The 16,060-nt window shown below is 36.5% G+C and overlaps 1 protein-coding gene across 2 annotated transcripts in view; it reads left to right on the forward strand.

Annotated features, from left to right (window-relative positions):
- LOC110144669 (multidrug resistance-associated protein 1-like) overlaps positions 1-10,603 on the forward strand; it is a 91,682-nt gene extending 81,079 nt beyond the window's left edge. For both annotated transcript variants that reach the window (XM_070455087.1, XM_070455088.1), the window contains 6 exons: positions 99-200; positions 3,695-3,838; positions 6,119-6,277; positions 7,744-7,910; positions 8,979-9,173; positions 9,515-10,603. In XM_070455087.1, coding sequence (XP_070311188.1) covers positions 99-200; positions 3,695-3,838; positions 6,119-6,277; positions 7,744-7,910; positions 8,979-9,173; positions 9,515-9,647 — 900 coding nt within the window. In that variant the 3' untranslated portion in view covers positions 9,648-10,603. The remainder of the gene's footprint in view (positions 1-98; positions 201-3,694; positions 3,839-6,118; positions 6,278-7,743; positions 7,911-8,978; positions 9,174-9,514) is intronic.
- The last annotated feature ends 5,457 nt before the right edge of the window (positions 10,604-16,060 follow it).

The following is a 16,060-nucleotide window of genomic DNA, read 5'->3' on the forward strand; positions in this document are numbered from 1 at the left end:
ATACTAAAACTCCGGGAAAAAAAAGCTTTGTAAAGTATTATTAACATTGTGTAAAAGACTGATACTTATTCATTAAGCTCTTGGTTTCTCACTCCCAGATTACTCAAACCCTTAATTTTTGGGTAAGGAAAGCATGTGAAATCGAAGCCAATGCAGTTTCCATTGAAAGAGTTTGTGAATATGAAAATATGAATAAAGAGGTAAGCACTCATGAATAACCAATGAACAGATACAGAATTTAAGATATTTCAGTGCACCTTGAATGGACATTGTGAAAATCAGTTCTCAACAAAACCTGTATTTGTTATAAAAATGAAACATGATCACCTGTTTTTAAGAGGCACAGTGATTTGTCCCCTATCAATGTAGAGTAAAATATGCAACCTCTAATTACAACTTTGTAAAGATTTTACATTGAAAAGTGTCTTAATATAGTCATCTCTTAATTATTTACAGTCTGATTGTATAATTTAAAAATTAAGTACGCCTTCATTGTTTATACCTTCTGTTCCATGTACTCATCATTAGCATCTCTGTGGATGGGAAGGAGGAGGAGAATAAATCAGTCTGCTCTTTTTCCCTTTAATTAAGTATAATTTGAGGGACAGATGAGTGAGACTATTGACAGAGTATAATGGTTGCATTATCTGCATATTTTGTTAATCTCAGTTACTTCTGTCTCCCAGTTTCATGAATTAACAGGGCAGATGATAAAGGGTATATGTTGAATTTCTATATCTTCTTCAATCCGCCTATAAAGATATCTAAATCTTGATGAAAAAGTCCTCCTTTGCTCACAACTCAGGACGGTGTGTTCCTCCTCCAAATAAAAACCTACAGATTTCCAGTTGTATTTTTGGTAGCATCTCTTCATGTCTTTTCTCAGACCTTGTTCCATTAACCATCTTCTCCAAGTCCTAACTTCAGCACCCTAACCCCTTGCTCCTTTCAACCTACAAATATGCTAAAATATTTTCTGCATACTCCAACTCCTACCTAAATGTTGATTCTTCCTCCAGATTCTTCCCTGAGTCTTTCCTTCATTTTTCATACAAATTTCTTGAAAGATTAGTCTACCTTCACAATAATAATCATAAATATTTAGTTTGTCCAGACTACTGCTATGTAATGACTCTATAAAAATTTTATCATTCTCAGGACTTCCCTGGTAGTCCAGTGGTTAAGATTCCACACTTCCAATTCAGGGAATGCGGTTTTGATCCTTGGTCTGGAAACCAAGATCCCACATGCCACGTGGCATGGACAAAAGAAAGGAAAAAAAAAGTTATTGTTTTCTCTATTTTCTAAACCTTTTGCTATTAATATATATTTTTTATTTTGGAGGAAAAAGACAATAAAATGTGTGTGCACACACAAACACACATTTTAAAAAATTACCTTTATATAATTTGATGCCTTGTAAGGTAACAGAAACCTATATGCAGGTCAGGAAGCAACAGTTAGAACTGGACATGAAACAACAGACTGGTTCCAAATAGGAAAAGGAGTACGTCAAGGCTGTATATTGTCACCCTGCTTATTTAACTTATATGCAGAGTACATCATGAGAAACACTGGGCTGGGAGAAGCACAAGCTGGAATCAAGATTGCCAGGAGAAATATCAATAACCTCAGATATGCAGATGACACCGCCCTTATGGCAGAAAGTGAAGAGGAACTAAAAGCTTCTTAATCAAAGTGAAAGAGGAGAGTGAAAATGTTGGCTTAAAGCTCAACATTCAGAAAGCAAAGGTCATGGCATCCAGTCCCATCACTTCATGGGAAATAGATAGGGAAACAGCGGAAGCAGTGTCAGACTTTATTTTTTTGGGCTTCAGAATCACTGCAGATGGTGATTGCAGCCATGAAATTAAAAGATGCTTACTCCTTGGAAGGAAAGTGATGACCAACTTAGATAGCACATTAAAAAGAAGAGACATTACTTTGCCAACAAAGGTCCGTCTGGTCAAGGCTATGGTTTTTCCAGTAGTCATGGTATGGATGTGAGAGTTGGACTTTGAAGAAAGCTGGTGCCGAAAAATTGATGCTTTTGAACTGTGGTGTTGGAGAAGACTCTTGAGCATCCCTTGGACTTTAAGGAGATCCAACCAGTCCATCCTAAAGGAGATGAGTCCTGGGTGTTCATTGGAAGGACTGATGCTGAAGCTGAAACTCCAATACTTTGGCCACCTCATGCAAAGAGCTGACTCATTGGAAAAGACCCTGATACTGGGAGGAATTGGGGGCAGGAGGAGAAGGGGACGACAGAGGATGAGATGGCTGGATGGCATCACCGACTCGCTGGACATGAGTTTGAGTCAACTCCGAGAGTTGGTGATGAACAGGGAGGCCTGGCGTGCTGCGATTCATGGGGTCGCAAAGAGTTGGACACCACTGAGCGACTGAACTGACTGAACTGAACTGAACTGAAGGTAACAGATAGCATTATAAAAACTCTTGATGTGGAAAAAAGTAAATACATCCAAATAACCATATTTACTCTTTAATAGCCCCATTTCTCTGCTCCTCCTTTACAGCAGAATTCTTGGAAATAGTTCCTGTACTTGCTCTGTCTGACTCCTTTTCTCATTCTCTTTTGGAACTTCTTCTTCACACAGGCTTTAGCTCCCATCACTTCTCTGTGCCTGCCCTGGTCAACATCACTAGTGGCAGCCTCTCAGTCTTCACTTTACCTGCCTGTCATTTGATGCTTGTGATCACTTTCTTTCATGAAAACATTTCACCGCACTGGCCGGGCATCACACTCTTCTGTGTGTTCTACCTCCTGTTCTTCCTTCCTTGTCTCAGGTCCTCAGCATATGTACCTAGCTTCTTTTACCTGGAAAGCCCATCCTCTGAAATCCAAATGGCTTGTTTCCCGATCATGTCCAGTCAAGACTTTCTTAACCAGCCTACTTAAAATTACACCAACACTGCCTATTTCCTGACCTTCAAAACCTTATCACCAACTAACATTCTGCATGGGCCTCTGTGGTGGCCAGTGGTAAAGAATCCAACTGCCACTGCGGGAAAACACGGGTTTGATCCCTGGGTTGGAAAGCTCCCCTGAAGGAGGAAACAGAAACCCACTCCAGTATTCTTGCTGGGATAATCCCATGGACAAAGAGGAGCCTGGAAACCTACAGTCCATGAGGTCACAAAAGAGTCAAATACCACTTAGCAAGTGAGCAACAATAGCAACAATATTCTGCATAGGCTGTGTGATTCTTTCTGTCTCTCCTCACCAGCAAGTACCCTCCCGAAGGGAGAGTTTGTATTCATTATTTATTATGTCTTTCTCACTGCTAAATCTCCAACAACTAAAGCATTGACTGGTGCAGTAAACACTCAGTATTTGGGAAATAAATAACAAACTGTCCCTTGTCAGTTAAAAGCCTAGGTTACCTTTATCTCCTTTATAAAGTTATAGAAGACTTTTCTTGATAACTTAATAGAAGATGGGAAGCCTTTTTAATGTGTGAAAATTGATTTATAAAATCTTCTTATAACTAGATGAGAAGTTTTACATTGGTATTATTTAAAAATATTTTCATAAAAATCATAATATTTACAAATGTTGTCTTTCCTCATTTTTGTTTCATCACTTCTGTTTTCATGCCTGAGAGTTATTTTTTTTTGGAGGGAAGGTATTTTTATTGTAATTGCAGTTTAAAAAATATTTCTTTGTTTTAAGGCACCCTGGATAACGTCTAAGAGGCCTCCATCACAATGGCCCAATAAAGGGATAGTGGAGTTTGTTGATTATCGAGCTCAATACCGAGATGATCTTGGTTTAGCATTACAAGATATCACTTTCCAGACTCGTGGGGAAGAGAAGGTACCATAAATATTTCATAAGTTTCACTTTACCTTTTATCTGAATATATTTATTCTCAATGCCAAAATATACTGTGGTATTTAGTATAAGATGGTCATTTGTTCAAATTTCATTTAAAAGTAGTAAAGACATGGTTGGCATGTAAAGAATAAGTTTTTCCTCTACAAATAAAAATATATATTTTAAATTGTACATAATCTATTATGAAACATGATTTTACTGTTTTTACTACATTGAGGTATAATGAACAAATGAAACTTGTATATATTTAGAGTGTACAGTGTACATAGAGTGTACAGCTTGATATGCATAAATTGTGAAATGATTATCATAATTTTAAGCACTTAAGATCTCTTAGCAAATTTCTGTGTTATTAACTATAGTTACCATGCTATGTCTTAGATATCTAGAATTTATGTGACTTATAACTGAAAGTTTATACCCTTTGACCAGTATCTTGCCATTTTTTCCACTCAACCCCTGGTAACCACCATCTACTGTCTGGTACTGTGAGTTTGACATTTTGAGATTCCACATATAAGTGAGATCATAAAATATTTTCCTCTGTCTGGCTTCTTTTGCTTAGCATAATGTCCTACAGGTTCACCCATGTTACCATAAATGGCAGGATTTTCTACATTTTTTATGGCAGAGTTATATATGTATATATATACTTTCTTTATCCATTCATCCATAGCACATATTTCTCTTCATCATACAATTTTCATTTCCTTTCCTGGCTACACATCCAGTATTATTAGTATATTTTATATTTACTTCCTCTAGTAAGTGAAGTGCAACAGTAAGACAGTAAGATAATAGTTACTATCCAGTAATACACAGGTGAGATTATTTGTATAGTCAGTGACATCATGTTTTCCAAGACTATCAGTGAAGTGGGAAAACGCTTGAGATGTAATTTAGTTAGTAAGAACAATATACAAATCTGTTGGCAGTGTATAATTTTTGTGTTTTAAAAAAGCAAACAAATAGACATATTACTAATAGCAAAAAGAACGGTTACAAAATATAAACAGTGATTCTCTCCAGGTGTTGGGATTTTAGATGATTTTTGCTTCCATATTTTCCCCACACTTTTTCATATGAAAACATATTATTTCCCTGATAAGATTGATATTTTACAAATAAATAAAGGTTAAAAAATAAATTTTAATGAACAGCAGTGTTCCACTTTCCCCTTTCCTGAGACTTGTTTCACATAACCCCAAATTCTCCCTTTCTGACCCTCTAAACCAGGTCCACTGAGGTGGCCTCAAGGACAAATTAATTTTTTGGAAATAATTGTGGCATTTTAATTGTTCTATTTTATTCAGTGTATTCCTGGTTTTTCTGGTGTAGTATGTCAGATTTAAGATTTAAGATCTTTAATTAGGACAAACCAACCACCGAATGTTCTTTCCATTCAGTGTTTGCATTAACACCAAGACACTAACCAACACCCAGAAGAGGTTGCTTTAGATCTCATGGCCAAAGGAACACTGCAATCACTGGAGGCTTATGACAAGCTGATTGTTTTTGTCCAAGAGTCCAAAGTCCTCAGACATGATCTATGACCACCCTTAGTAGTTTTGATGCAATAGTTGTTTTGCAGGCATTCCTTTAGATTTTCTAGCCTGTCTCAGCAAAGGGTTCCCATCTCCTTTGTTTATTTGTTTGTTTGTTTTGGAGGAAGAATGGTAGAGAAGCCTCATCCGAGTCTCAGGGAAACAACCCCATCATCAGTCTTTCTCTAATTCCCACATTTAATGGCTAGTTCAGGGATGGTTCAGGGATGATCTGCTCTGCCTGGGGCAGTTCTTGTTGGGTGATAACTAAACTACTCAAAACTGGAGGAAACACACAGATTAGCCCAAGCCTTTCTAGTGAGTAAAGTGAAAGTGTTAGTTGCTCAGTTGGGTCCGACTCTTGGCAACTCAATGGACTGTAATCCACCAGGCTCCTCTGTCCATGGAGTTCTCCAAGCACTAATTCTGAAAAGAATTGCCATTTCCTTCTCCAGGGGATCTTCCCTATCCAAGGATCAAACCCAGGTCTCCCGCACTGCAGGCAGATTCTGTACCTCTGAGCCACCAGAGTAAGTAGTATCTAAATAAAGATGGATCCTTGAAAGTCACCTTAAGTCTTCCATGATAGTCAAGTTTACTCTAGCTGGCAGTTAGATTCCACTTACCAGACACATAATGTATTTTTTGTCAGTACAAAGGTCTTCTTCCCTTACACAAAGTGCGATGTCAATTATTTATGATAAATTCATTACAGATTGGAATTGTGGGACGAACTGGAGCAGGCAAATCAACACTATCAAACTGCCTATTTCGAATTGTAGAAAGATCAGGAGGTAAAATTATAATTGATGGAATTGACATATCTACTATTGGGCTTCATGACCTTCGTGGCAAACTTAATATTATTCCACAGGTAAAGACTGTTTTGCTGCTAGCCTTTCTTAACTCCCTCTGGTAAACTTCTTTTTTTTGTTTTTTTTAAAGAATATATTCCTTTCAAGCCTATACATTTGAATTTGAGAGCCAAATTATTTTAAATATATTGTGAAAAATAACTATGTAATTAAATCCTATTAAATACTCTACCCTGATGCATTCTTCCTAAGTACATTTATCTATTTGAAAAACTAGTATGTTGCTTTGCAAGTTTCCTTCATGATAGTAAATACAAATAAAATTCAAATGAAGAAATCAGACTGAAACACACTGGTATTGTGTGAAAAAAGCAATTAGTGAGGCTTTTGCTTAGTTGGTACTTTGAATGTAGAATTTTGACTTTTTGACTTGAGGTTTAGAAATATTTTTAAAAAATGAAAGGAACCATAATTCAGTTAGATCTTTCTTCCCGACTCCTTTGATTTTTCCATCTGTGGCATCAAAGGAACTTGATCATTAATAAGTATGCAAATTGGCTCAATAATATGCTTCTACAGTCAAATATGACTCATTCAGTTGTGTTTGAAAGATTCGAGATGAGAATTTATGAACTATGTTTATATTTGCTTCTAAAAATGCTATCAACTCTTTGTCATATTGTTTAAACATATACTGGCATTCATGAATTTACTTTGGAACAAATTTAAGTAAAATCTATAATTCTGGCAGGGAAAAAAATTTGATGGAGAAAAGAAGCAATCATTCCTGTCTTATAAATCAAAACAGGTGTAGTAAAATGCAGTTTCACTAGATGTGTAAATATATTGGGAAAAGCATGGACTTGTCTTTGAATTCTGCTTAAGCACTTACTTTCTGTGTGTCCTTGGACAAGAGCTTTTTGAAACCTCTAGTTCGCTGTCTAACAAGGGTGTTTGCTTCCTTATTTCTGGGTTGGTAGGCTAATTGATAATATTATATACATCCTATAGATACATTTATTCTATTCTTCTCTATATTATATATTACATTGTTGTTTAGTTGCTAGCTCATGTCTGACTCTTTTACAACCCCTTGGATTGTAGCCCACAAGGTTTCTCTGTCCATGGGATTCTCCAGGTAAGAATACTGGAGTGGATTGCCATTTCCTTCTCCAGTTGATCTTCCCAATGCAAGAATCAAACCCCCGTCTCTTGCATTGGCAGCTGGATTTTTTTTTTACCGCTGAGCCACCTGGGAAGCCCATATTGTATTATATCCCTGACTCTGTCATCATTATTATTGTGTTTGGAAAGCTGTTGTCAACATTATTAACTAGAGAAAGAAGAAGAATCAGGAAGTTTATATGATTTAATCAAACGCAGCTTATACTGATCTTCTGCCTTTGGTTTCAATATAAAATGAATTTGATAACTATTTAGTTTTTCATCATTTTGCTTTTTCCTTATTTAATGTGTGCATGCCTCATGTGACAGTAAGATTACCAGTGATTGTTCTATTCTCTAGGATCCTGTTTTATTTTCTGGAACCCTTCAAATGAACCTGGATCCCCTAGACAAGTATCCTGATCATGAGCTATGGGAGGTGCTGGAACTATGTCACTTAAAAGAGTTTGTGCAGTCCCTTCCCAAGAAGCTGCTGCATGAGATTTCAGAGGGTGGTGAAAACCTCAGGTAAGCTGCGAAGAACAGGGTTTGCCTGAGTTACTCACTCCAGGCTTTTTAGAAACAAGTTGGCCCCAGAGGGAAGGCACTCCTGAGCCACCATGGATTTTGTTGTTCAAAGTACATCATTTGCTGATTCCTTCTAGAGAAGAGAGACAAGGAATAAATAAAATGGTCACCACTCGCTGGAAAACTGCTGGTGAAGGAAAATGAAGGGGAAAGAAAGCAACAATGCAGTGTGGAAAGTCATTAGTTAACTGACTCTTCTTTAGTAAAGACTCCTACCCTAATAGCTTTCTTCCTAAAAATGTTTGCGCAAACTCTGGGAGATAGGAAGGACGGGGAAGCCTGGCATGTTCCAGTCCATGGGGTTGCAAAGAGTCAGACATGGCTGAAAGACTGAAAAACAACAAAGCACTGCGTCTTCATCACTATTTGATGTCTTAGGACAGTCTGTTTATGTGATCAGAAACCTAAGGAAGATCAATTAGACCCTCTCTGCGCCTAAGAGACATAGCCTGCATGACTCAGCTGCTTCTTTGCTTACTGCCCACTCTCCCTCTGTTTCTGCCACCTTGGCCTCCTTGGCTCCTTATAGTACCATGAATATGCCAGGCCAGTTCCTGCCTGCCTCAGGAATTTTACATCTGCCAATCACTTTGCCGGGAGTAAGTTCCCATTGGAAATCTGCAGGATTCACTTTCCATTTTCTCCAGGTCTTGAATTTAAAGGCATCGTCTCAGTGAGGATTTCTTTGGCATGCTCATCAAAAATGTCCACCCCATGCCCACATTTTACATCCTGCCTTTCTGTATATTCGAATTCTTCTTATGCCTTTTGCTCCTTTATCTTGCTTATATTTTGTCTCCCCATGTAAACCCACAGACTTTTGTCTGTTTAATTCATTGTTCTATTTGCAAAAATTGAACCAGAGTCTGGTATAATCGCTCAGGGAATACTTAAAGAATGAATGAATGTGGCTTAGGAAGAGAATAACAATGTCATCAGAATTTTAGACTAGGAAGTGTGTGGCCACAAAATCCATTGTTGAGATCATTTTACTATTTTTTATAACAGTGTTGGACAACGACAGCTCGTCTGTCTTGCTCGTGCTTTGCTGAGAAAAACAAAAATTCTCATCTTGGATGAGGCAACAGCTTCCATCGATTTTGAGACTGATAACTTGGTGCAGACCACAATCAGGAAGGAGTTTTCTGATTGCACCATCCTGACAATTGCTCACAGACTGCACTCTATCATTGATTCAGACAGGTATGCTTTATTTGTTTTCAGAAATAAAACAATTTCTATAGAGATAGCTATTGCACATCTGAAACACAGTAATTCCTTGCCACTAAAAACGGATTTTATTTGTGCTGAGAGATACAAAGTGTCCCCTAATAGTATGGAAGATACTTTCCAAAATAATTAGAGGAATGCGTTAATGCTAAGAGAATATTAGAAAACTTGATGTATTTCCTGAGTCAAATTGTACTTTTATTTCGTACTGACAGACCTTACCTAGTAATTTAAATTTTACAGTTGCAAGAACAAGAGAGGTGAACTGAAACACTGATTATAGGTTACCTGACTGGATTCTTTTCACATTGCAGGGTACTTGTTCTAGACTCTGGAAGAATTGCAGAATTTGAAACACCACAGAATTTGATACACAAGAGAGGCCTTTTCTTTGACATGCTAACAGAAGCTGGAATAACACGAGACTCAGGGGTGAAAAATAAATAGTTTATATATGGATTACACCAAATTAAAAAAAAAAAGTATTTGAAAAAATAAAGACAGGAGAGAAATGTCAAAAAGTAGGCCTATGTTGGCACAAATAGAGATAAGCACCATAGTTCTAACCATCCTGAGCTGTGCCCAGCCTTCCTTCTTCCATTCATGCCCTCCTGAATATCTGCCTTTTCCTGATTGCCCAAAGTCCAAAATGCCACCTATCCTTTAAGTCTCTGACTTTGTTCAGGAGTTATCTTCTGCACAAAGTATCTCTTGGTTTCTCTCCTTGGTCCCCTGTCTTATCTAGATGCCCTTTTGATATGCTCTGACTAGCCCTGTGTGCATAACTTTATCATGGCAAGGACCAAAATCTGTTTAAATTCTTTTAGTGTGCTCCCCTTAAAGCTACTTGAAGGCAAATGCCCAGTTTTATCATCTTTGTATGTTAGGCTGCTAGCATAGTGCTTTCAGGTTGTTGATACTCAACAAATATTTGTAGAATAAATCATTAGGCATTTTAGAGTAATACTGTATAGGCACCTATACACATATGAACAAAGTTTTGAATTACTGTACAATATATAAAATTTTGGAGGAATCACAGAAAAACTTTGAGTTATTCAGCTGCTTTTTTGAAAGAGAAAGTATATGTTAATTGAATTTTATGATGTGCTTTATTTAAAAATAATATTTATAATATTTTTACTATTTGAGTAAAAAGCCAGTATTTTCTATGGAATGTCATTTTTGACTTGATGAAGCTCAGTGAGTTATGTATCAGATGGTATACTTTCACAAGTAATTATTAATTTGTGGTATGATTATATTTTGAATGCCTTTTTAATTTGGTAGTTTTATGTAATAGCAACATTATTTCTCTGAATTGCCCTTCAAATTTGAAGTTTCCAAACCTCAATTATATTTTCCTTTCAAGATTATTTTAATAAAATGTTTTAACCTGTTCAGACCCATCAGTCTGTTTCTTTTATCCTCTTTTTCTCCTTAACGACTTTGCATAACCTTGCTTCATCCCCTAAAGGTATTTATGAAAAGTTAACTTAAATTGTAAAACCCTACATTATCTAAATTTTTCTTCCTTAAAACATTAGCTACTGAGAGTGTTGTCCTGTCTTTATAATTCCTATAGTACTTACCACTATATTTTGTGTACAGTAGGCATTGAATAAATATCTATTGAAATCTGTTAAGAAAGGAATTGTATATTTCATTAACATCAGTTAAAGTTTATGTCTTAGCTTCTTTAAGTCTGTAATAAGTCAATCAGAGACACTCCATAATTTAAAATCTAGTGGGATGTCAACAGTCACCTGGAATATTGTGGTATCTTCATACCATGGAATTCTACACAGTTATGAGAGTGAATGAACAACCACTAAAAGCAATAACACCAATGAATCTCACATGCATAATGTGGAATAAAAGAAGTAAAGCACAAAGAATATTCTTATATGATCCCATGATTCCACTGATACAAAAGTTTGTTTTTTAAAAAAGGAAAAGCCAATTATACTCCTAGAAGTTGGGATACTGCTTACTCTTGATTGTTGGTGTTAAGTCACTCATTCATGTCTTTCTCTTTGCGACCTCATGAAATGCAGCACACCAGGCTTCCCTGTCCTTCACTTCTCCCAGAGTTTGCTCAAACTCATGTCCATCGAGTCAAGGATGCCATCCAACCATCTCATCCTCTGTTGCCCCCTTCTCCTCCAGCCCTCAATTGTTCCCAGCATCAGAGTCTTTTCCAATGATGGGTAATGATTAAAAGGGTAAACAAGGTGGACTTCTGGAAAACAGTTATGTACTGTTTCTTGATCTGGGTCTGAGTATTGGTTCAGTTTGTGAAAATCATCAGGCCATATACTTAGGGTCTGTACAAATTTAGATAGACAGATTTATATATTTACCTCATGTATAGTATGGGCTTCCCAGGTGGTGCTAGTGGTAAAGAACCTACCTGCCAATCCAGGAGACATCAGAGATGCGGCTTCAATCCCTGGGTTGGGAAGATCCTCTGGAGGGCATGGCAACTCACTCCAGAATTCTTGTCTGGAGAATCTCATGGACAGAAGAGCCTTTTGGGCTGCAGTCTATAGGACTGCACAGTCAGAGGTGACTGAAGTGACATTAACATGTATGCATGCATGTATAATATAGTTTATATATCTACATATAATATAAACGTATTTATATAATATTTATATATTATTATATATTTATGTCATAAATATTTATATTTATATATTACAGTTAAATAAAGAATAAAAGAAAGTAAATTTTTAAATGACTAAGCCATTTATATATAATGGCTTTATATATCAGTATGTTTTTAAAAAAATTAGTATTTCATTCTAATTTCTGTTATGTCCATCAAGTTTGTTCAATCATATAAGTGGTCTTCGAAGAAAATGCGAAAAATTTAAAAGACTGGATTATAGAGAAGTAGTAAATTTAAACTTTGCTCAGTCCTGTCTGCCTCTATGTGACCCCGTGGATTGTAGTGCACCAGATTCCTCTGCCCACAGAATTCTCGAGGCATGAATACTGGAGTGGGTAGCCATTCCCTATTCCAGGGGATCTTCTTGACCCAGGGATCAATTCTGGATCTCCTGCATTTATTAAATGATTTATTTATTTCAAATTGTAACTTAAAAATAGATTAAGAAAAGAATTATCATTTTTGACATGCAGAAATATTCACGTTAGCTAACAGAAGGAAAATTCTAAGCAGCATTAAGTTGAATTATTTTAGGATAAGAATATTCATTACTGAAAGCCCACTATATGCCAAGTGATATACAAAGCACTGGAATAATGTATTACTTTCAATTCTCACTTATGTTCTTTACATAAGGATGGTATTACTACCTACCCTATTTTATCAAACATGATAAGATACAAAGAGGCTCTTAGCCCACAAATTATAAAATCCAGACACAGGTGACTATAAAACTGTTGATGCTCTTTTCTGTTCTCTAATAATATGTCTGATTTCTGGAAGAGCCACTTAAAGAGTCTATAATTAAAGACTGGGAGAGAAGAATTTTAAACCAATAGCTTTGAAATAGATAAACGACATTTGTCTTGGGGGCAGGGTTCTTCTACAAATATAGTATTAGTTAAACCCAAATGAATTAGTCATTATTGTAGGTAAAAAAATTGTTGAATAAAGGCAATTTCATATACTTTTCAATTTAACTTTGATATCCAAGTTAGTGTTACGAAGATGTAATGAAGTATTTTAATACACATGAAAATAACAAATAGTTCTAACTGATCTAGAGGGCTTTTATTCTGGGAAAAACAATCAAGAAAGTTAAAATAAGAAAATTTTATCATAGTTGAAAGAGTTCAGAATCTAGAGACAGAGTATCTATGTTAAATCTCAACTCCACAACTTTCTAGATGTGCAAACTTGGGCAAATTAACTTATTTCTCTGAACTTATTTGGGTGTAAGAATTTTATCTACCCCTTAAAGTTTCTTTTTTGGAAATTAAATGAGATAACACAACATTTATGACAGATAGAACACTTTATGGAATATAGAAAATATTTAATAACCATTTAATAACCACTTAAATATTAACATTCACAGTTTCTTGTAGTTATATATAGTCTCATGTTTACAGACAAGATCACACAGGACACAGCTTTAAGTAAACATAAAGGGTGAAACAGACAATACTTATGATAGTCTATTGTATACACAGCAACTTGGGGATAATTGGATATTAAAATAAGATATGGTCCTCAATTGTGTACAATATGATCTTGGTGAGATTCAGCAACATTGAGAAGGCAGTAGTAGGGCAAATCTCTTTCTAGTCCTTCCAGTTATCCTAGCACTTGCTTTTCTAGCTGTCATTTTCCAAGCAAGTAGACCATGTGTGGACTATAGAAATCAGGACTTCTGGCAATATTCTGAGCCACATTTCTCTAAATTGTTTTCATGAAAATGAAGACTACCTCGGTAGTTTGTATGGCAACTGGTATGCTATTGGGTTAATAGTGCCAAGGTAATGGGTAATGAGCCTCGTAAAGGCTGATTGGTTTTGTAGCCAAAAGTGGGGTCTGGCTGCAACCTCTCAAAAAGCCAATGAAGTGTCAAGGTTGGTGTAAAGGAAAGTTTGCTTTATTTTGTATGTGGACAATTGGGGGCAGGGGGAGGACAGACTCCTGTCCAAAGACCAATTCCCCCCAGCTCCAACAATCAGGGAGCAAGAGCTTTTACAGATGGAGGGAGATAAATACAGAAACAGCATAGTTAGCTCTGATAGTCACCTTGAAATTGGTTGGTGGTCTGACCAGCATCATCTTGATTGTTTTAAGTAAAGTTAATCTTCAATTCCAAGGCCACTTTGTTTCCATTTCTTGAGGCCTGTTCTCAGAATTGTTGGCTTATGTCATGGCTAAAGTCTGATCATCATGTAGTTAATTTCCCCACCTGGTGGGGTGGTTTCAGCATCCATAAAACAGCTTACAGGATGTGGCTCAGAATATTATCTACAGCCTTTGAGAAGAAACTGAAAGTCCTTGACTATGCTTAATGAGTACATTTTATTATTTGGTCTCCTTTGACTGTTTTCCATTGTTTCTGTATGTTCTCACACCTCTGATTAGGCTTATTCTTTGGCAAAAGTTTTTCCACAGACAAAAGTCAGGCAGAGGACATGGGGAACAAGGATCCATAGGGTCCTGCTCCATTTCAGCTTCTCTTGTTAATGATTGCTGACTAGGTAACCAAGCTTGCTCACTTGCTATTTACAGACTGACCAGTTTGAACCCAGGCTTAGTTATCATAGCTGATCAATGATAGTAACATTTTATCTCATGAGGGCAGCACAAGAGAAAAATAAAAATGAATAGGCATATGAGCAAAATGTAAAAACAACATCATAAACTAAAAAATTATTTATGATATTAGTCAAAAATTTGAAAAATGTTTCCAAAACATTTAAAAGGAAAATGACATATACGCAATTTTGTGCGTCAAGGGAAGGGATACAGGGTTGATTTTGAGTTCATATTTATAGCACTCAGCTTGTCATTAATATACTTGGGGATGACTATGGGTTTATTGCTATTTTTCAACTCTTGATAGACATAATAGAAAATGCGATGTGGTCATCAGAGAATAAGACTAAAGGAATGCTTGAGAATGTGTTACAGTGGAGTACCACAGAAACTAGGCATAAATATTAATCCAGGTTTAGTCAACACTGATTCTGTCTGAACATTTGCTTCTGGCTTTCTGTTTTGAGCATTTGTGCAGCAATCTCCAGGTGTTACACAACAGACTGCTTTCTGCCGGAGCTATGATTTTACGGAGATAACAGACAGGAATTAATGTCGACCATGATGCATAAGGTCTTGGAAAAACTGTTTCATGTATTTTCTTCTACTTTTTACTTAAAACTCTTCATTTTTATTCCATCTTGGCCAGAAGCAGAAGTCCAACAAATGACAATTTGACAAAATGTTTAACCATAAATTAAGGGTCAAAGGTTCAAAAAACACAAACAAGGAAAACAAAGAAGTGTAAACAACTAAGGGGCTTGTTTTTCTTAGGTAGAAAGAAGTCCCAAGGTAGAAAAGACAAAGATGGCCAGAGCAGTTACATGACACCACTGGCTGCTTCTACCTTTGGCTCAACCACCCATTACATGTCTGTTGATTGTTACTTGCAAACCCATTGCTTTATCTCCAGCATCATGCCTGTATTTCAAGAAGGTAGGTCAGAGTTATGTCACATACTCATCTGTAGCTGCAGAGGAAGCTAGAAAATAATTTTTAAAGTAGGGGATGTTGCCTCTCCAAAAAAACTCACTTCCGAAGTAAGAATGAATAGAAAAGATACTGCAGTAGCATTTAGCAGGATCTGCCACAACCACTTTTTTTGTTGTTGTTAGTCGCTAAATTGTATCCGACTCTTTAGGACCCCATGGACTGCAGCATGCTAGGCTTCCCTGTCCTTCACTATCTCCTGGAATTTGCTCAAACTCATGTTCATTGAGTTGATGATGACCCCTTCTCCTCCTACCTTTAATCTTTCTCAACATCAGTCTTTTCCAATGAGTTGGCTCTTCACATCAGGTGGCCAAAGTATTGGAGCGTCAGCTTCAGGATCTTTTCTTCCAGTGAATATTCAGGGTTGATTTCCTTTAAGATTGACTCGTTTGATCTCCTTGCAGTCCAAGGGACTCTCAGGAGTCTTCTCCAGCACCACAATTAGAAAGCATCAATTCTTTGGTGTGTTATAAAGTATTAGTATTTTTCAACCTTGACAAAATATTCTTAGTTACTTGGGAGACAAAGGAGGGGTAGTATTTACAACTAATAATTACAATCCAGTTTCTAGTTTCCAATACTACATAGGACACATTAAACAATTTAAAGTGAATGG

Source organism: Odocoileus virginianus, chromosome 25 (genome assembly GCF_023699985.2).
Source record: "Odocoileus virginianus isolate 20LAN1187 ecotype Illinois chromosome 25, Ovbor_1.2, whole genome shotgun sequence".
Taxonomy (NCBI): domain Eukaryota; kingdom Metazoa; phylum Chordata; class Mammalia; order Artiodactyla; family Cervidae; genus Odocoileus; species Odocoileus virginianus.